Source organism: Exophiala viscosa (assembly GCF_022695815.1).
Source record: "Exophiala viscosa unplaced genomic scaffold EDD37scaffold_4, whole genome shotgun sequence".
In the NCBI taxonomy this organism is placed as follows: domain Eukaryota; kingdom Fungi; phylum Ascomycota; class Eurotiomycetes; order Chaetothyriales; family Herpotrichiellaceae; genus Exophiala; species Exophiala viscosa.
Genome location: NW_026944356.1, coordinates 1,131,544 through 1,150,281, shown reverse-complemented (window position 1 = coordinate 1,150,281; position 18,738 = coordinate 1,131,544). Strand labels below are relative to the sequence as shown.

Genomic DNA, 18,738 nt, shown 5'->3' with positions numbered 1-18,738 from the left:
GGACCTGCAGCCTTTCCTCGAACGCGCCATCGTGTAGCATCCTCTCCATCTTTGAAACTGAGTGGGTGCTTATCAAATGTTTCTTCAGGCTGCCAGTGCGGAGAAAGACAGCGAGATGCGGGCAACTAACTTATAAGGTACTGTAGGAAAAAGTGCCGCAAGATGACGACGGAAGTGATCAACGTAAGTTCGTTCCATTACACAAGTAACTTTCAGCTTGCACAGCCTGCTCTCAATCAACCTCTACTAGTTCACAACTCTCCGCGCCCCCAACACATCGAGATTCCTTGTCCGTCGTTACCCTCGTTATCGCTGCCCGTGTCCTACGCCGTTCGTCTGAACAGCTTGTACCATCTATTCTCGACGTTGCGCAGTCCTACGTAGGATCGACCTCTTCCCCACGTTCGCCCAGCCCGTCGGCTTCCGACTTACACACTTAACAGCGAACGCTGCTGCCTGTCTACAGATTCCGACCTGAAGTGGAGAATACACAGTACCTCAGAAAAGGAGTTGAGGGAGCAGAATAATACATCAAGATGCCATTCGGTATCAACAACCCACTGCCCGCTTCCATGCGGAGTAAGTGCTGCCACAATCGTTTGGAAGATGTTCAGATTCTGATACAAGTCCAGGCGAGTGCAAGAAAGCCGGCAAGATTCTAGCATCGTTCGTCGACCCCAGACAGAGCTTTGGCCCTGATAAGATCATCCCCCCTCAGATCTTGGGCAATGCAAAGGTGCGTCTGACCTTCCCCGAGTCCACCACAATGACAAGACAAAGGATGACACTCACACTCCCCTAGGGCCTTGCCGTCCTGACCGTCTTCAAAGCTGGCTTCCTAGGATCAGGCCGACTCGGCTCGGGTATCGTGGTAGCGCGACTGGCAGACGGTACATGGTCAGCACCGTCAGCCATTGCAACAGCCGGCGGTGGTTTCGGAGGTCAAATAGGTTTCGAACTGACCGACTTCGTCTTCATCCTTAACGATGCCGCTGCCGTCCGCGCTTTCTCCCAGTCAGCCTCAGTCACACTCGGTGGTAACGTCAGTATCGCAGCCGGTCCTGTCGGTCGCAACGCAGAAGCCGCAGGCGCGGCGAGTCTAAAAGGTGTAGCCGGCGTCTTCTCATACAGCAAAACCAAAGGCCTATTCGCAGGCGTCAGTCTGGAAGGTAGCGTGCTGATCGAGCGAAAAGATGCCAACGAAAAGCTCTACGGCGGCAGGGTCTCAGCACGACAGTTGCTCGAAGGCGCCATCAGACCACCCCCAGCAGCCGATCCGCTAATGAGAGTGCTAAATACACGCGCTTTCTCGGGCGCCGGGTACAGCGATGCAATGTACAACGACGTGCCCATCTACGATGATGCACACGACGACGTCGTCTGGGAGGGACGAACCGGCGAAGCATTCGGTGCGAGTACTCGCAACAACCGCTCATCAACCGTTGGATCTCGAGACCAGTCAGACAACTACGAATACCGCGATAACCCTCGTCGCGCAAATACCTGGGCCGACGATGTATACGACCGAGTACCAGGACGAACCGAGAGTTTCCAAAATACTCCGACCGGCAATAGAAGTCGGTCAAGCACCCTGCAAAACGACGAGTACACATATTCCGACCGGAAACCGACCAGACCTACGGCGCCGAAACCGGTCTTCAAACAGCGCACAGGATCTGTGGGACCGAATCAGGCGATAGCGCTGTTCACATTTGATCCAGACCAAGATGGGGATCTGGGATTCAAGAAAGGCGATATCATCACCATTCTTAAAAGGACGGAAAACAAAACGGATTGGTGGACGGGACGGACGCAGGATGGGAAGACTGGCGTTTTCCCTTCGAATTATGTCGAGACCACGACTTGATTTCTTTAAGAATAGGCCAGGGGTACTTGTTCTCGAAACAGCTTGATACCCAGTTTTTGTTCCTTGATGTCTGGCTCATCTAGCGTTGGAGTTTAGTATATACAAAATGCAAGCATGTTAATCAATCTTGAGATTGATGAACGTTAACACAGTTATATTGACTGTTCTAAAGGGATATCTCATTTCAGCATTAAAAAAAGGAACGACAATTGTGCTGAGCTGTGGCAGAATGCTGGACTCCATCAGCCAACGTGGACGTTCAATCCAATCCATTACGACCACGGCTTCTAGCTGTCCACCTGTCTGCTCCGACCTCTACTCTTCAACATTTGGCCCACCATGAAGTGATTGACATCCTCGTCCGCCCAGTAACTCAGGTGACTGGCGATACTGGCGAGGAGTGATACATCAAACATGCCCTCCTGGATATGGTAATCGACACGACCATTGCTGTTCAGCGCTCGAACCTTGGCCTCTTCGCGCTTGAGTTTGCGTTCACGTTCTTGCGACGTTTGAAACTCGGCGGATGTCCGCTCGGCAGGGTCTTCGGTTGAGCCTCTGGACTGTGATCGGCGACGTTTCTGGAAGCCTGCAAACAATGTCTCTATCTCGGAGTCGATGAGCGTAGGCGGTTGTTCGCTTGATGATTTGGCTGCGTCGGCTAAGTCCTGCTGTCGCTTGCCGTCGGCAACAGGCATGGCGAGAGGAACATTTGGACCAGCGGGATTACCAGGAGCACCGACCAACGATTTACCTTTGTCTTGGACTAACGCTTGCTCTTCACCAGTGATGCCCAGACTCCTGTTGATCAGGCTGGATGCCACCCCAGAGGTCAGGTTGTACCAGCTCGACATGACCTGTTGACCGAAACGCGCAGAAATATTCGAAATCCCTGGGGCAGCGAAAAGGCCTTTCTTGGTGTACGGAAGAGCTTGAGATCTGAGTTGTGCCATAGCCGGAGATATGAGTGGTTCCATTCGATAAGCAATGGGATCTGTGGGATGAAAGACATTGTACAATTCGTTGCACTTGGGCGAAGAAGTGGTAATGGGAATGAGGCCCCCAGTGTTGGCGGCTCCTGGAGGCATCAGAGATTCAAACGGGTCGTTCTTCATATGGTCTGAATCGAACGGCGACATCGGAACAGCGGCCGATCCGAATGTTCCAGCACCCAGGGCCTGTCGACCTGCAATAGTCCTGCCTTTCAACATCTGAAACATCGCAATCGGAGAGCCGAGGCAGAAGAAATGTTCCACGTCGAAATCCAAGCGAAGATCTTTCTGTTCAACAACTTTATTATCTCTTGATGTTCGGCTAGACACTCGTCGAGGTCTTGTCCTAGCGGTCGATTCTTCTTGACGGCAAAGAATGTCGAACAGAATGGCACTGCCTAGCGAGTGACCACAGAAGGTAACTTTTCCAGAAAAGCCTGTTCGTTCTTTGAAGAGTTGATGAACCCGATTGCACTCTTTCTGCACGATGGTGGCAATGTGTTCTCTGTATGCGCTTTGGTAGAGAAGGACGTCCATTGCAAGATCCGTGATCAGGTTGCGGACTGCCGGAACCCCTTCAACAGTGATGTCTTGCAAAGATGGGTATTCTTCGTCAAATCCATCATCGGCATCTCCTAGGTCGTATTCCTTGCGATTCTGTTTGAGACTTTGCTTGGGGAAGTCCAAAAGATGCCGCCAGCAGACCGGAAGAACCTGGACCCTGCAATTCTTTGCGTCGCCGCTCAAGGCTTGTAGATCCGGAGCCGTCGCGTACACTGCTTTCATGGTCTTTCGAAGAGTGTTGACATCATGAACAAAGTTGATGCTGTCTAAGCGAAGCCCAAGGCGTTGGCCGATTCCATGGGTCACCAATACCAAGTGGTCGATTTGTCTCGCTTGATCTTCTCCGTCCTTTTCTCTGGCATCCTCCATTTCCTTTGCCTCTTCCCGAGCTGTTTCTTCTGCCAGATCTTCCGCGTTTTCAGCCTCTGGCATACCTGCCAATGATGAGATTTGGCGTTCCAACATGGTCCGCCGAGGTTTAGCAGGTTGCTGTTCGGTTTTGTCCTGACCACCGGCTTCCCCCAGTCTTTCTGGTGATACTTTTGCTGATCTTCGTTTTTCTTTTGTACTCGCAGCCTCCGCAGCTTTGCCATCAGACTTCACCTCGACAGGTTTTGGATCTGCAATCTTGGTCTCTGTCCAACCTCGAACGACCTTGGTCCCTCCATAGCCAACAAATTTCCCATAGACTGTGGTGCTCATACGTGACAGAAAATCATCCATGGTCAAATAGGCAACAGCGGTGCCATCCTGATAAGTCACAGTGGTGTTCATGTGAGCCCCAAACAATCGATAGGTGTTCGAAAACGGTGGCTGATTGTCATCTTGTGAAGCAAAGTCCTTGCCGGATGACTGGGGAGCGCCGTCTATAACCTGTGAGGGTGGCCGACTCCGTGGTTGCGAACTTGAACGAGGAGTTGTCCGAGGAGTTGTCAAGCCTAATCTTCGCCAGGGAGTGAGCTTCAAGTAGCCTTCCTCTAACTGATTGGACAGATTTTCATCGCAAGGCATGCCATCGGTGTAGAACCAGCTGCCTCTACGAATTTCGTAGACTGGACCTAACCAGTATGCAGGTTGCAGTTCACGCTTCTCAATGTGCACATCGAAGAGATAGTCTTCATTGACCGGCACTTTAGTGTTGGTGGGTTCGGAACTTTCAATGTGATGTCTGTCGTCCTTATCGAGCGACTGAAAAGCCTTCTCAATGGCTTGGGAATCTGAGGTTGAGAAGGGGACCAATTTCTTTGGGACTGGTGGTGGTTTTGCCTTATCATCGGGTGCCGCCTCCGGAGCAAATGGTTTCCGTTTAGCGACGTCGACAGCGTAGAACCATCTTGTCTTGAGGGGTGGACAGTCTCTTGGATATTTCCGGAGACTGGGTGAAGGCCGATGGGTGATAGTATGATCCAGACCTGTAGAAGGTTTCAAGCCTGGGATCTCCTCTGTTGGTTTCTGGGAGGGTGATGGAGGAGCGGGTGTGGCGCTTCTGCTCCAGGATGCGATTGAACCGAGTAAAGATGCGGAAGTCTTGCTAGCATCAGCCATGCCCTTACGGACAGCCCTCAGCAGGGCGGGAAAGCGATCCAATATGACGGCATGTAAGGTGTCCTGTTCGAGGGCTTGCGCTGAAGGCAGCCAGGTGAGCCACTACTGATAGACGTTATGCTAATCTTCTGTGGATTTGAATGATGATCCACGCTGTTGCGATTTTGGAAGGGTTGTCCTTCACTATCGTCGTTGCCTTGTTTCGTGATTGTTTTCGGATGTCACTTCCTGGAGAGGTCAAGCGAGCCTTGCACAGCCACATACCCAGCCACTGTATCCTCACGTGTCCGCGCGCCACACCTTTCTTTGGTGGGCTGTGGCATTCTCTCTCGGTGGCTGCGTCATTGCTATGCGCAGCGCAGCCCTTTCTTTAGGCGTCACGTCCACTGACAGATTTCTTACTAGGTGAGGCCCAATAGATCCGCTTACACTATATTGCTTGCGACGCCGAGTAGGCACCACCATTAGGGAATTCTTCATTTCCCCAGCCTTCGCTCCTTGACATCGTGCGTCCTTCTACATCTGAACGAATTCACCTCCTCGCATTCTCAATCAAAACAGTCTTTGACCCGTCCTCCACGGGCAATAGTCCCGCCTCACCCGACAACCATGGCAGCTATACTCAAACTGCAACGTAAATATCCTCAGTTCCAACAGAATGAGATTTTCCAGCTTCAAGATGCCTTTCGGAAACTCGATGTCGACGACAAAGGCTACCTGGACGAATCCACTGCGATCAAAGCGACCCAACAGTCCGAGAGACAGTCTTACGATACAGTCAGACAGGCACTCAAAGAGGTGGAACTCGACAGCTCGAGAAGGGTAGAACTGGAGGACTATGTCGACCTTGTTTCCAAAGTCCGCAACTCGTCGCCGGCACAACAGCGCACTGCTCCTACCACTCCCCAAAGACCGGCCGGCAACGGAGGCCCCTCGCCTGCGCACGCCTCCAAATCTAGTCTAGGAGGGGGTGCAGGTGGAAGAATCCAAATGCAAGGCTCGTCTGCGAACGTAACGCACACTATCAACGATGAAGAACGTACGGCATTCACCACCCACATCAATGCAGTCCTTGCCGGCGATCCCGACATCGGCAACCTTCTTCCCTTCCCAACCGACACTTTCGAGATGTTCGATCATTGCAAAGACGGATTGGTCCTTGCCAAGCTCATAAACGACAGTGTCCCCGATACCATTGACGAGCGTGTCCTGAATATGCCGGGCAGGAAGATCAAGACTCTCAATGCATTCCACATGACCGAGAATAACAACATTGTCATCGAGTCCGCCAAAGGTATTGGGTGTTCCGTGGTGAACATTGGCAGCGGAGATATCATTGAAGTTCGAGAACATTTGATTCTGGGTCTCATCTGGCAGATCATTCGACGTGGTCTGCTGGGCAAAATTGATATCAAGCTACATCCCGAACTGTACCGACTGCTCGAAGACGATGAGACGCTCGAACAATTCCTTCGACTTCCACCTGAGCAAATCTTGCTTCGGTGGTTCAACTACCACCTGAAGAACGCCGGCTGGCAAAGAAGAGTCAACAATTTCTCCGGCGATGTCAAGGACGGCGAGAACTACACAATCCTTCTCAATCAACTCAAGCCCGACCACTGCTCCAGAGCCCCCTTGCAGACCCGAGACCTGCACCAGCGCGCAGAGCAAGTCCTCCAGAACGCCGAGAAGATTGACTGCCGAAAATTCTTGACTCCTACCGCTCTAGTGGCAGGCAATCCCAAACTAAACCTTGCATTCGTCGCCAACCTGTTCAACACACACCCTGGTCTCGACCCGCTGACGGAAGAAGAGAAGCCCGACATTGAGGACTTTGATGCCGAGGGTGAGCGCGAAGCTCGTGTGTTTACTCTGTGGCTCAACAGCATGGACGTCCAACCCACCGTCAACTCCTTCTGGGAAGATCTACGAGACGGTACGATCCTGCTCCAGGCCTATGAAAAGGTCATCCCCGGCAGCGTCAACATGAAGCACGTCAACAAACCGCCTGCCCACGGCGGCCCGATGTCGCGCTTCAAGGCCGTCGAAAACACGAATTATGCGGTGGAGTTGGGCAAGGCAAACCGCTTTTCTTTAGTTGGTATTCAGGGCGCCGACCTCACTGATGGTCAACGGACCCTAACGTTGGGTCTCGTCTGGCAACTGATGCGACGGGACATCGTAAGCACACTTTCCGGGCTCGCGCAGCGCATGGGCAAGCGCGAATTGTCAGACTCGGACATGATCAAATGGGCCAACGAAATGTCCCGCAAGGGCGGCAAGAGTTCGTCTGTCCGATCGTTTAAGGATCCTGCGATTACGAGCGGTATCTTTCTGCTGGATGTGCTTAATGGCATGAAGAGCAGCTATGTCGATTATGATCTCGTTACGCCGGGCAAGACGCCGGACGACGCGTACGCCAACGCCAAGTTGTCTATTAGCATCGCTAGAAAGATGGGTATGTTTTGGTCCCGTAACGTTGTGTTGAGGTCAATGATGCTGATTTACTTCGCAGGTACCACGATTTACTTACTGCCAGATGATATCATCCAGGGACGCGCGAGATTGGTCACGACCTTTGTTGGTGAGTACCAGCCAGGACATTCGAGTGAGGTTTCGGGATTATTGCTGACATTGCCTGAACAGGTGCACTAATGAGAACGGCCGAGAAGATGGGCATCTGAGAGAAGACAGCGTTCAGGGCCGATGTGGAACGACGGGTAAGGGCCCAGGGATGGTGACCTCTTTCAGGAGTGCAGCCTCAATGCCCAGACCAGGGTACGGTTGATCGGCCACGACAATTGAATAACAGTACGAATTGCCCCAGTACTTGGTGGGCATACCTTTACGTAGCATTGCGGACACGGAAAAGAATATCATGCTTTTGACGATCGAGGAGTTTGCCGTGACTGATATGCCGGACACTCCTTCATCGTTGATCCGCTGGGAGTGACATTGAAAGCTGGATATCAGCGTCGTTAAGTTCACGGCCGTATTGTATGTGGATATTCTGTTTTTATCTCTAGCATAGTATGTGGCAGCCCTGCTCGAGTGCTTATCGTCACAGCCTTGCCTTTCCGTCGTCGGCCCTACCCAGCAGAGGACAGTCAGGAAAGTCACTTTTTGACTGGGTAAAAACACCGTGGGTTTTGCTGTTCGCATCCACCTCTTCCTCCATGTTTTTGGCTCCTGTCATCCGGTGATACTGTGGTGACTTACTGCAAATGTTCCTCGAACCACTGCAGAGCCTGCAAAAAGGCATTCTCCTTGGCATACACATGCTGTCTGTTCTTGGGATCTCCTCGGACAGCGAAACCGTGCTCAACACCAGAGTACAGATTGAGTTGGTACGGTAGCTTGAGCTCCTTGAGGATGTCCTCGGTTTCGCGACGTTTCTCGGCTGGGAAGATGTGGTCGGTTTCGGCGGCGGAAATGGACAGCGGACCTTTCATGTCCTTGAGTTCTTCGGCCGTGACGAAACTTGGGTGCGCGGTGTATCCGGCGTCGATCTTGCCGGCTTCAGGGCGTAGGTGGCGGACGACGTATTTGCCGCCGAAGCAGTATCCTACTGCGCCGATTTTCTTTATACCCACGATGTTAGCAAGCTCCGCTTCCCATAATGTATGCGGTCCTAGCGAACGAACGACGTTCGCCGCGCTGCTTGGGCAAGAGAGAGGTTCATACCTTGCAGTCGTACTTTGTGCGCATTTCCACCAGACACGAATCGATGATGGGGTCGACGACGGGAGGTAGATGGGCGATCTTGCGCTCGCTGTACTCGCCCTTCATCCACTTCTGGATATCGAAGTCGCCGGGGCGGTTGAGGGGGATGGGGTCGCTATAGAAAAGGTCGGGCATGAGGACGAAGTAGCCATTGGCGGCGAATTGGTCGGCGATGAGTTGGGCGTTGTTGAAGCGGTGACCGATCACGTCGGTGATGCTATGACAATTAGCCCCGGTCCCCTATGCGGCATTGTGCAATTCTGAGGAGATTGTTGGTACGTACATCAGGATACCCTTCTCAGTTGATTTGTCTTCGGGGTATTTTGTGTAGATTTCAAAGTCGCCTAGGGTTGAGATCTCGCCTTTGGCTTCACCTTCGTGCTTGACGCCTTTGTAGCAGCATGATCCTGGTGGGTGGGAGGTCATCTTTGCGTTTGTATTAGATGTGCGAGGAGAGTGTTGCAGCGAAGTACGTGTGAAATTTGCCTGTGAGAAAAGACCCTGTTCAATGAGGGGTCCGTCTTTCCTTTATATCGTTTTCGTAAACAAGAGGGGAATGAGGTAGGTGGGTAGGCACGATAGGCTAGCGAGAGAGTATGTCACTGTGTCAGCGGTAAATCGGATTGGCAGATCCATAAAAGCTTCTTCTTCTACATGCTTCAGTTTTCGGATCACGGAGACCGAGCTTGGGTACCCGGTCTTGCCAGTCTAGCTTGAATACATACGGAGACTCTCCTCGTATGGATTACTGTTTTCGTCAAACGTCAATGGGCTTGCGAGGTCGGCAGAGTGCCTTTTACCTCTACCTTCCGAAAATCGCTTTCTGCTGGAAATAACTGTGATATTCCGTTTGATGCCCCTCATTGATACGGAGTTAACAGAAACACCGAAAAAATGACGTCGTCGAGTCCTGAAGCCTCACGGAGATGGCGGACCGGCGATGGACAGGAAAGAAAAATTTGGCTGAGCGCAAGGAATTAAGCGGCATCGGAACAGCAAGAGGCATCAGAATAGAACCTCTAGTTCTTCGGAACATCAATGCTGGGAGTTTGCTCTCAGAGGTCAAGCAGGTCGAAGTCCACTTCTTCGGGTCTCACATCGAGGAGGGTTCCTAGGTGGGCCATACTGCACACAAGTAGCTGGGACTGATACCAATCTCTGCGACGTGCATCTGCATTGGCAGTGCGCTGGTCTCGGACATAACAGGAGTAAGAAGCTGTGCTGGATATCCTTTGGTATGTCCGCAAGTATCTCCCTGACTAGAGGATATACCTAAACGCGCTGCCATAGTTCTCCTCTCCAGCATTGGTATCCACCTCACCGTCTCGTGCCCGTGCAGCCATCTCCTTGCCAGCCGCGCCGTACTTTCTGTCGAGTTTCTTGTTCTCACAGACCAAGAGCGTCCTCAGACTCAAGGCAAGAAAGCCATTGAAGAACATGAAAGCAGCACAGATGCTCTGCCCTTCCACATATCGCGGCGCCTGACTCGTCGGAAAGATTCTCGTGCCCAAGAGCGGTCCGCACTGACCCACCAAGTTGAGCAAGATGATACTGTAAACACATTAGCTTGCGATTGCTAAGATCGAGAACTGTAGACACTCACCCCATGCCTCTACGGCTATCACTGCCTTGATTGTTGACCACCCACGGCAAAATATTTGCTATGGCAGGAAACACTCCCCCGGCGGCCAAGAAGGTACCGAAGTATCTCGGCGCAACAGCTGTGCAGGTCGCCAGGAGGATGTAGCCAATACCCGCGACGCAGCTGAGGAAAGTGATCATCAATCCACGCTGCTGAGTCCGATCAGCGATCCAGCAGGACAAAACCGTCACTATGGTCGACACAAAGTATGGAGGTGCCGAAAGTCCCTGGGCATTGATCGACGAGAAGCCCATCTGGTTGAGGATGGTCGGTAGAAAAACCGGCAACGAAGAGTAAGAAACGTTGCACGAAAAGTACATCAGCTAGCACAAACATGTCAGCATTTCAGAAAGCATGTGGACGCCTTTGGTTCCAACTTACAGCCGTAAACCAAGCTTTGGCATCGAGCAGGGTCAGTCCGAGATCCTTGATGTTAATACTATGTCCTTGTTCCTGGGTTCCGTGTTGCCGGAGGACGCGAGCCCTTGCGACCTCTTTTTCTTCTTCGGTCAAGAACCTGGCCGTGTCAGGACTGTCGGGCAGAAAGAACCAGGCCAAGGGAGCGGCAAGAATAGTCGGGATACCCTCGACAAGGAACAGCAGTCTCCAATTCGCTAACTTGGAGTGACCGCTCGTGATGCCGTATGCCAGTGCGCCAGCGAATGTGCTAGCCAGAGGCGCAGCCGCAAGGAAGATTCCGCTTCGAAAGCCATGTTCGTGTCGCAAGTAGAAGAAAGAAAGCAGATATGGTATGCTGGGTCCGAAGCCGGCCTCGGCAGCACCTAGCAGGAATCGACATGCCATTTCGCCTTTCCATGATTGAGTCGCAGCTTGGCAGGTCGCGATGATGCCCCTAAAGCGCACGATCAGAGCTGCGAATTCGAGATCTCAAAAAGAATGACACTTACCACGCGAGAGTGATCAGACAGGCCCAAGTGTGTGGCTTCCTGGTCGGCGTTAGTGACAATGTTCCATTGACGAGTGCTGATGCTCGTACAATATCTTCCACATGAAACCCTGAAAAGACGTGAGTATCCTCGGCAACCTGTGATGAGGTAGGACATGCATACCTGGAATTGAAATACAATGTACGAAATGTAGAAAATGGTCAACAACCAGTCATATCGGTCTCCTGTCAAGGACAGATCCGTAGACATTCCCGCGATGCGCGCATTTCCAATATTGGATCGATCGAGGTACGACAGCAGAACTGGCATCACGATGGTTAGGTGGTGCTTCTTCAGCTAGAAAAGGTTGTCACATACACAAAAAAGTCACCAGCGGAGGGACATGATAGTCGATCTTGCGAACGACGCGCTTCTCGATCTCCGGGTCAATTCGCGTGCGCTGTTGCGAGACCTGATTTTCCAGGACACCATCCTTTTCGACATCGGGCCCCGCCGTGTTCTGTTCGGTTTGGCCGCTCAAGCGAGCATCGGATGGGACAGCCGTGGGAGGGACATCTTTCTCCTTTAAGATGGCCATGTCAAGATTGGCCGGACAAGGCTGTAAGGTTGGGAAAAAGACTGAGTGGGAGTAATGAATTTCTCAGGTGAAGCGAGAATGCGAAGAATAAAAGTGTGGTCGACAAAAAGCCATCAACGCCATGACTTCAAACGCCGATGGGATGCCGATCTTTGAAAGGTCACAAGAGCGCTTCATCCATGCGAATCCACCTGGAACTTACGTGTATTGATATTGCAAGCATGAAGTAGGGTAGGGCAAGGGTCTGTGTGTGGGGAAAACGGACGATGCTGTGGGCAAAAATGGGGGCGGCTCCAGGCCGGTGTAACACCGACCGAAAGGGTATCTGAGCGGAGCGTCCAATCTGTGCCGGTCCCAGGCGCCCCAAGCGGGTGATCATTGCGACAGTGGCGCCTGTCCCTTTGCGTCAACGCGGTAAAGCGGGTAGATACTACGGCTATGATCGCGACACTGACCACGTGTGAAGGCTATCGACCTGGTATATAAATACATATTGTATCGACATTTAGATTTACCTTGCCATAAACAGTGTTGCAGCAGGATTTCAACCCGGACATTTCCGTCTGGAATGCCTTCTAGTTCAACGCCCTGTCAATGCTGACTTGAAATGGTACACCGAAGCCATGCTCTCCACCAATGCGATGCTTTTTCTTGCCCAACTTCTCAATCTCTTCGACCAGAGGATTCAGCGCGGTTGGAGCAGTCATCACGTCCTCCCGTCGACACTTAATGTCCAGCTTCACACCGTGATTTAGACCCTTCTTGCCTAAACCGTCTGCCCATCGCGCAGCAAGCTGCAATCTCGGTTTTGCCTGATCTATCTTGCCAGCAGGATATACTGTCCCCACCAGCGCAGCCAGAGCTCCAAGGTAATTAGCCCAAAAGACTTCCTGTTGGGTGAGTATGCAACGTAGTCGTGACTCGAGGGTCGAATGTGGCGGAGGTAAATCGGCTTTCCAGCGCCTGGACAGTGTGAGGGCTAACAATGCTCGGTCGCAATGCGCGATGCCATGTGCCGACGCCAGAACGCCAGTCAATGGAGCATGTAGCGCCGAAACAGATCGCGACTCCTTTGGCATGGTCAGATTCATGTACATCATGTCCGCTACCGCTCGGACAAGAGATCGTGTGAATGTCGGCGGCAGGGAGCGGTCGAAATGGTTGATGCCGGGTAGACCAGAGAACAACAGATCTGATATCTCAGATGCTGATGGTGTACCAAATTGCGCGGTTCCTGCCGTGAGTGGATCGAGCGCCTTGGTACTGGGGTCGAGTGTGTCGAACAAGAATCCCTCGCGCACGCCGCCCTGACAGAATCGAACCTGTTGAATCATCGGCAGGGCCGCTGCGAGGACGTTGACTAGGAAGGCCACAGCTGGGACCTGCTTGGCGCGACGTTTGGAGATGCGGAAAACAGACTGCTCTGCTGCCACGGTGGATATTTGGGCGGTCTGCTGAAAGTCGCGCTTGGCCACGTGAAAGCCGTTGATAATCTGAACTGGGTACGGGGAGACCTTGTGCTGTGACATGAGTAGATAACCCCAGCCTCGGAATCCGCCACCCGAAAGGTATAGTGTCAATTCACCATGTTTGGCTTTGTGTTTGAGTGACTCAGGCAGGTCGAGTTCCTGGTAAGCCTTCTGAAAATGTGCCTTCATTTCTTCTTCAAGCTCGGCGCGTGGACTCAACGACGGCGACTTTGGCGTCAGCTTGGAGTGCCGTTGAGTGTATTCCTCTTCAGCTATATCCAATTCTGCTAGACGTCTCGTCATGGCGGCTGCACCGTAGGGAAAGCTGATGCTGCCCTGTGGGCTCGTTTGGACCTTGCCGTCTTTCGCAATCATCCATGTTATCTGGGTGCTTCCGCCTGCCGCGAGCGTAAGCACATGTCAGGTATTGCGCAAAGAGGGAGAACGTACCTCCCAAGTCCATTACAAGCCCATCAACGCTGACGAAACTACTGGCCACGCCCATGGCTCCAATTCGTCCTTCAGCCTCTTTAGGAAGCATATTTACTTCCCATCCTGTGGCATCTTTGATCTGCTTGCGAAAGTCCTCCGAATTTTCGGCAGTCCTGGTTGCTTCCGTAGCGAGCACTCTGATGTTGGTTTGTGGCACTCCAAAGTCTGCACAGGCAGTTTCGAATCTCATGAGCGATGAAACGACATCGTCAATGGTATCTTGTGGAATGGTTCCTTTGACACCAGTAGAGTACTGAGCATCGAATAACGAGATGCCTTCACGCTCCTGATAGACTGTGGGGAGAGAGCGGGCGGTAGCAGGGGAGAGGTCGGTGATGGAAAACCGGATGCCATTGCTGTTGGAGGGTGGTTAGAAGCCACGGACACTCGACTCCAGGAAGAGATTGCTACAACAACATCTAGAGACACTTACCTTCCCATATCAACCAGGCCATACAGGTTGCTTGGCGCCGGTGTCCGCAACATATCGGCTGAGGTGGAGGTCAAAATTTGGGCGGAATTATTGTCCGGAAACTATCAACAAGCAAGGCCCATGCATGAGACAAGTATCGACAAACATCGACCTTTTGACGTTGTGTGAGGTTGAAGAGAGCGTTTGGAAGATAGCACTGAGAGTCGTCAGTTGTTTTGATTCCACCTTGATTACGACGATAGAGCTAGACGAAAGTCCTGTTGGACCAAGTCAAAAAGTCTTTCAGTAGCACGTGCGTCGTTATGTGCGCGATCGCCGTGGGCTTCTATCTTTTATCTCGTAAACACCAAAATTTCTGCGCTCCACCACTCCCTTCTTAAAGTTGCCATTTCACAACCGCTCACGATATATCATCTTCCTCGGGATGAAAGGCATCTCCAAACGCCGAATCTTCCACGTTATCCAGGTTGAGATCATCATCACCGTAGCTGGCAAGTGCATCCCCAGCCGTATCTACGTCGACGTTGTCAAAGTCCCCACCCATATCAAAGTCTGGGGTATCTAGCGCTGTGTCTTGTGTAGGCTGTGCTTGTTCCTGCTGTTGTTGAACGCTCGTCGTTGGAGCAGTGGTTGCATCATCATTCTGCTCCGATTCGATCTGGTCTTCTTGTGGCTGAGTCTCGGCCGGGAGATCGGGAACGTCCATGGCTCCTTCATCTTGCCCACCCTCCTGATCAATCATGACCCATTCATTGCCATCTTGATTCCCATCCTGCTCTTGAACATCATCGCCGAAATCGTCCATATTCACATCCATCCCTACGTCGTCGAGTTCTGGAGTATCACCAGGTTGACCTTCGTCAGCCGCCGCTTCGACCTCTTGGTTTGTGGCCGCAACTGGATCTGGCTGGTTTACTGAAGGTGTTGGTTGGGCTGTATCATTGGTTTCCGTGCTGGTCTGCTGCTCGCTCGGTGCCCTAGCCGTGTCGTTCGCTTCTGGCTTCTTCTCAGGAGCATCAACTGAGGCCGGCTGCTGTGGTTGTGGGATGCTAGAACCTATTCCGCCAATAGGTGGATTGGCGGCCTTTTCCTGTGGAGCAGGAGTAGGGACGGTTGGCGCCTGTGTGACCGCTGTTGGCTTCACTCGCTCCTCCAACCCTCCTCTTGATACTACAGTGACAGTAGTACTCTTCGCGATCTGCTTCCCCGTGTCTGTCTCGACAGAATATACGATCCCTTCCACAGGGTCACGCGAACTTGTATCCGGGACACTATCGATCTTTGCGTTCGACGAGTCTCGTCGTTCGGCCACATTCGGGGCTGTGCGTAATTTCTTCTCGGCCACGGTCAGCGTGCTCGAGCGCTGCAATTTCTCCATCCTGCGAGTATGTCGTTTCCTCATGCTTTCTAGCTCCGCCTGCATGTCTGCCAGCTTTTTGGTTGCTCGCTCGGCGAATTCCTCGGCTTGTCCGTCTGGCATCTTCCCAACTCGTGATGGCGGTTCGTTGCCTGACCCATTCGTGACAGACACAGGGGCATCAAAAAAGTCCTTAGTCAGCTCTTCAAGCGGGCCTTTTCGTCCCAGTCCGAGATCGCTGGGTATGATGGATAACGTAGGATACGGCGACTCAAGGACTTCCTCCATCCACTCATGGTGTTGCTCGTAGCGTATGCGACTGATCTCCTTGGATGTCATGAAATCCAGCAGGTCGCCTCGGGACACGTCCTCCTCTTCCTCTAAAGTGGTGTCCGCCGCGATGCTGGTGCCTCTTCTGTGGGTAACGGCGCCAGGAGCTACCTGACCTGGTGCAGCAGCCCTGGCCATCGCGGGAGGAAGATGAATTGTAGGCCAGTTCGAACGATCATGTAACATGAACTCTTTTCGCGGCAATTGTCCTTGGCTCTGTATCAATCTTCGTGCTTGAAGCAATTGCTGGATGTGTGGTAGGAGAGGTATGGATGCCGAAGGAACATGGTCACGAGCAGAGGCTTTTGAATAATGTGTCAACCATAGGCTCGGATCTGGAGCAGGCAGTCCAAGGTTGGGGTTGCCTGGAAGAAGTCTATAACGTCTCCTACTATGGGACGCCATGGCTTCTCCGGATGCGCGATAGCCGGACCTCTGCACGAACATCTCAAGAGTATATCCTCTGACTTCTGACTTGAAAACATGTTCTGCGTCTGCCCAAACAAAGCCGTCGCTTGCGAAAGCGGTCCCAAGGTATTCAAGTGGTTGCCATGTGAGCATCAACATGCCGTCTTGCGGCGTATCGATGAACTGCCATTGCACCGGCTGGAGGTCGCGCACGATTTTGGGGGCTTCGAGAAGGTAGCCAACGATGGTCTCCAAAGAGGGATTGCTCGTGACTGGATATCGATACTTCGAGACCAGATGCATGTGAGGTAACTATTTCACTGTATTAGCACTCCGTGTCGTCGAAAGTGAATGCGACAATTGCGGACTTACCAGCTGCGGCGGCACGCCCGCCGCGGGATCCTTGAGCATTGGGTTCATCTTGATATCTATGCGATCATGGAAAGACTCTGTCCAGTACTGACAATGACGCGCAGGGATAAGTGATTATTTCGATGGCTATCGCCAGGGACAAAAGTCGAAGCGCGACTGCGATTGAGACACGCGAATCAGGCTGAGGCTTGGCAACCAATAGTCGCGACTCAAGAGTCAAGACGAGGCTGAGGCTCTAGAGATGCCCGTAAGGCTCATCCGTATCGCATCGAAACGCGCATAAAGCTGTCATATAGTGATGGTCAAATGAATCGCTTTCATTGCCAGTGATCGTAGTCACCGGAAGAAGAACCCTGTCTACCTAGGTAATACACACTGATCAAGTATGTGTTGTACACTATCTGCTTTCCCAGCCGAACGCCGGGTAGCAGAATGCTCACGCCACTGCCGAATCAAAACGATCAGACCAGCTCGCTCGTCACGTTCGAGAATTCACCCTTTTCCAGCTTCGTCTGCCAGAAGATGGGGTTTGTGTCTGAGAAGCCGTGCTTGACCCAACCGTCTTCCTTGACGTGGTACAGGTTGATGTAACCACCAGAGTATGCATCTCGATGTGTAGCCGCCAGAATACTTCTCCTGCCCAGCTCGAGCGCCTCATCATCTTCCAGGTCGTACTTGTACTGAGCATCCAGCACGCCGTAGGCAAATGTCTGACCTGATCCGACGCAGAAGAGGTTACCCGATAACCTTGTCCCGTCCGAATCGATATAATACAACGCAGGGCCTTCTTGAGGTGTAACCCCTGTTATCATAGTACCCATCGACAGTCCCATTCCTTTGTATGAATACACCAAGTTCGACAGGATCTTCGACGCAGCTGCCACTGAAATTCGTCGCTTGTGTCGTAGCTCGTGCAGACGACATTGCACTCCGAGGTAGGCCAACCAGTATTGACAGTCCTGGATAATGTCAATACAAGCTAATTTGGGTGAGAATAGCATCTAACTTACAGCAGCACCTCCTGCCATTGTCCCGAGCAACATTGGGTTAATCTCGATCACCTTTTTTACAGTTTGAGAAGCGATCCAGTTTCCAGCTGTGGCTCTTGAATCTGTAGCGACGATGATACCGCCCTTGAATCTGAAAGCTAGCGTCGTGGTACCGTGTGCAATCTTGATGGGGCAGTTTGGGTTCGAGTAGTCATCGGTGGTGGCGCGCAGGAATGCGGATGGTCGAGCAACTGGAGGTAGGGCGAACTTGAGCGACAGGGAAGGTATGCTTTGGGTGTAGTCATCTTGTTCTTCCGAGGCGAAGCCTTCGTTAGCATATGATGGTTGAGTGTACTGGGCGACGAGGGTATCCATGATTAGAGCGCTTCGCGACGAGCACTGGTGAACTGTAAAAGGATGGTGGGTTCAAAGTAGAGAAGAAGTTGTTGGTACAGAAGCTGGAAGCAGAGAAAGAATTATTGTAGACAAGAGGTTGAAGCAAGCAGATGATAACGAAAAGCAATTGATGCAACTGCGAAGTGATGTTTGATGATGGAGGATCGCGCGTTCTCTGGCAGCCTTGGAGCAACGTACTAGTAGCTGCCGGCGATGTTCACGTGACAGCCGCCGATATTCTTAAATCTACAGGTATCACTCAAAGTCTCATTTCACTTCATCATCCTTTCCTTTGTTATCACTGATCGCTTGGAGCTTGTGCGTTACATCAATGGTCTTTGAAACTACTATGGCCCTACAAGGACTCCAGAAACACAACATAGCTTTGAGAAAAGACCCATGCGAACGATTCTTAATCAATGGTCTGGACAGCCTAAGAGTCAAGCGCCCGATCTAGTGCTTTCTGCAATTCTTCATCATGGTTGGAACTTTTGTCCCTGACCACTCGGTGCAGCAAAGGCATCCGTCTTCGATCATATGCATTGAAACTGCGTCGTCGTCCCCGATAGGCTGTACTATTATGCAGCATGAAAAAACTCGTGGCTAAGTCTGGGGCTGAGAGCGACCTGCAAGCCATCTGGCTTCGAGCTACTAATGTGCCTGGTAATGGTCAG

The 18,738-nt window shown here is 52.0% G+C and overlaps 8 protein-coding genes across 8 annotated transcripts; 2 read left to right on the top strand and 6 right to left on the bottom strand.

Moving 5' to 3' along the window:
* Positions 1-65: 65 nt before the first annotated feature.
* EDD37DRAFT_628771 (uncharacterized protein) lies at positions 66-2,025 on the top strand. The gene is made up of 3 exons (XM_062816451.1): positions 66-579; positions 633-736; positions 803-2,025. The coding sequence occupies exons 1-3, from the start codon at positions 537-539 to the stop codon at positions 1,865-1,867; spliced, it is 1,212 nt and encodes a 403-aa protein (XP_062670937.1). The 5' UTR covers positions 66-536; the 3' UTR covers positions 1,868-2,025.
* Positions 2,026-5,343, bottom strand: EDD37DRAFT_628768 (phospholipase A1). The gene has a single exon (XM_062816450.1). It carries the CDS (start codon positions 4,966-4,968, stop codon positions 2,155-2,157), a length of 2,814 nt encoding a protein of 937 aa, XP_062670936.1. The 5' UTR covers positions 4,969-5,343; the 3' UTR covers positions 2,026-2,154.
* Positions 5,344-5,577: 234 nt separating this feature from the next.
* On the top strand, positions 5,578-7,652 carry EDD37DRAFT_649380 (fimbrin; the record flags this gene model as incomplete). Its single annotated transcript, XM_062818132.1, has 3 exons — positions 5,578-7,426; positions 7,484-7,552; positions 7,615-7,652. 3 exons carry the CDS (start codon positions 5,578-5,580, stop codon positions 7,650-7,652), a joined length of 1,956 nt encoding a protein of 651 aa, XP_062670935.1.
* A 531-nt stretch (positions 7,653-8,183) lies between these two features.
* EDD37DRAFT_649379 (esterase/lipase) lies at positions 8,184-9,117 on the bottom strand (the record flags this gene model as incomplete). The annotated part of the gene is made up of 3 exons (XM_062818131.1): positions 8,184-8,549; positions 8,653-8,908; positions 8,975-9,117. The coding sequence occupies 3 exons, from the start codon at positions 9,115-9,117 to the stop codon at positions 8,184-8,186; spliced, it is 765 nt and encodes a 254-aa protein (XP_062670934.1).
* A 761-nt stretch (positions 9,118-9,878) lies between these two features.
* Positions 9,879-11,988, bottom strand: EDD37DRAFT_374643 (retrograde regulation protein 2). The gene is made up of 7 exons (XM_062812014.1): positions 11,599-11,988; positions 11,404-11,543; positions 11,331-11,350; positions 11,242-11,280; positions 10,715-11,186; positions 10,295-10,656; positions 9,879-10,242 (listed from the first exon to the last, which is right to left on the bottom strand). The coding sequence occupies exons 1-7, from the start codon at positions 11,816-11,818 to the stop codon at positions 9,951-9,953; spliced, it is 1,545 nt and encodes a 514-aa protein (XP_062670933.1). The 5' UTR covers positions 11,819-11,988; the 3' UTR covers positions 9,879-9,950.
* Positions 11,989-12,188: 200 nt separating this feature from the next.
* Positions 12,189-14,459, bottom strand: EDD37DRAFT_628758 (retrograde regulation protein 2). Its single transcript, XM_062816449.1, has 3 exons — positions 14,213-14,459; positions 13,738-14,135; positions 12,189-13,685 (listed from the first exon to the last, which is right to left on the bottom strand). The coding sequence occupies exons 1-3, from the start codon at positions 14,263-14,265 to the stop codon at positions 12,394-12,396; spliced, it is 1,743 nt and encodes a 580-aa protein (XP_062670932.1). The 5' UTR covers positions 14,266-14,459; the 3' UTR covers positions 12,189-12,393.
* Positions 14,460-16,806, bottom strand: EDD37DRAFT_577066 (uncharacterized protein). The gene is made up of 2 exons (XM_062814398.1): positions 16,680-16,806; positions 14,460-16,619 (listed from the first exon to the last, which is right to left on the bottom strand). The coding sequence occupies exons 1-2, from the start codon at positions 16,725-16,727 to the stop codon at positions 14,613-14,615; spliced, it is 2,055 nt and encodes a 684-aa protein (XP_062670931.1). The 5' UTR covers positions 16,728-16,806; the 3' UTR covers positions 14,460-14,612.
* Positions 16,807-16,974: 168 nt separating this feature from the next.
* Positions 16,975-18,219, bottom strand: EDD37DRAFT_628756 (proteasome component PRE2). Its single transcript, XM_062816448.1, has 2 exons — positions 17,690-18,219; positions 16,975-17,638 (listed from the first exon to the last, which is right to left on the bottom strand). Exons 1-2 carry the CDS (start codon positions 18,041-18,043, stop codon positions 17,141-17,143), a joined length of 852 nt encoding a protein of 283 aa, XP_062670930.1. The 5' UTR covers positions 18,044-18,219; the 3' UTR covers positions 16,975-17,140.
* Between the last annotated feature and the right edge of the window lie 519 nt (positions 18,220-18,738).

What these genes read in the sequence shown, in the direction of transcription:
- EDD37DRAFT_628758 (XM_062816449.1), bottom strand. Translation starts at nt 14,265, where the DNA reads ATGTTGCGGACACCGGCGCCAAGCAACCTGTATGGCCTGGTTGATATG. An exon ending in GGCCTGGTTGATATGGGAAG is followed by an intron (nt 14,136 to 14,212) that starts GTAAGTGTCTCT and finishes ACCCTCCAACAG; the next exon opens with CAATGGCATCCGGTTTTCCA. An exon ending in GCTTGTAATGGACTTGGGAG is followed by an intron (nt 13,686 to 13,737) that starts GTACGTTCTCCC and finishes CGCTCGCGGCAG; the next exon opens with GCGGAAGCACCCAGATAACA.
- EDD37DRAFT_628756 (XM_062816448.1), bottom strand. Translation starts at nt 18,043, where the DNA reads ATGGATACCCTCGTCGCCCAGTACACTCAACCATCATATGCTAACGAA. An exon ending in CAATGGCAGGAGGTGCTGCT is followed by an intron (nt 17,639 to 17,689) that starts GTAAGTTAGATG and finishes GACATTATCCAG; the next exon opens with GACTGTCAATACTGGTTGGC.
- EDD37DRAFT_628768 (XM_062816450.1), bottom strand. Translation starts at nt 4,968, where the DNA reads ATGGCTGATGCTAGCAAGACTTCCGCATCTTTACTCGGTTCAATCGCA.
- EDD37DRAFT_628771 (XM_062816451.1), top strand. Translation starts at nt 537, where the DNA reads ATGCCATTCGGTATCAACAACCCACTGCCCGCTTCCATGCGGA. An exon ending in ACTGCCCGCTTCCATGCGGA is followed by an intron (nt 580 to 632) that starts GTAAGTGCTGCC and finishes ATACAAGTCCAG; the next exon opens with GCGAGTGCAAGAAAGCCGGC. An exon ending in AGATCTTGGGCAATGCAAAG is followed by an intron (nt 737 to 802) that starts GTGCGTCTGACC and finishes ACACTCCCCTAG; the next exon opens with GGCCTTGCCGTCCTGACCGT.
- EDD37DRAFT_374643 (XM_062812014.1), bottom strand. Translation starts at nt 11,818, where the DNA reads ATGGCCATCTTAAAGGAGAAAGATGTCCCTCCCACGGCTGTCCCATCC. An exon ending in TCCGCTGGTGACTTTTTTGT is followed by an intron (nt 11,544 to 11,598) that starts GTATGTGACAAC and finishes TCGTGATGCCAG; the next exon opens with TTCTGCTGTCGTACCTCGAT. An exon ending in GGTTTCATGTGGAAGATATT is followed by an intron (nt 11,281 to 11,330) that starts GTACGAGCATCA and finishes AACGCCGACCAG; the next exon opens with GAAGCCACACACTTGGGCCT.
- EDD37DRAFT_577066 (XM_062814398.1), bottom strand. Translation starts at nt 16,727, where the DNA reads ATGAACCCAATGCTCAAGGATCCCGCGGCGGGCGTGCCGCCGCAGCTG. An exon ending in CGGGCGTGCCGCCGCAGCTG is followed by an intron (nt 16,620 to 16,679) that starts GTAAGTCCGCAA and finishes ACAGTGAAATAG; the next exon opens with TTACCTCACATGCATCTGGT.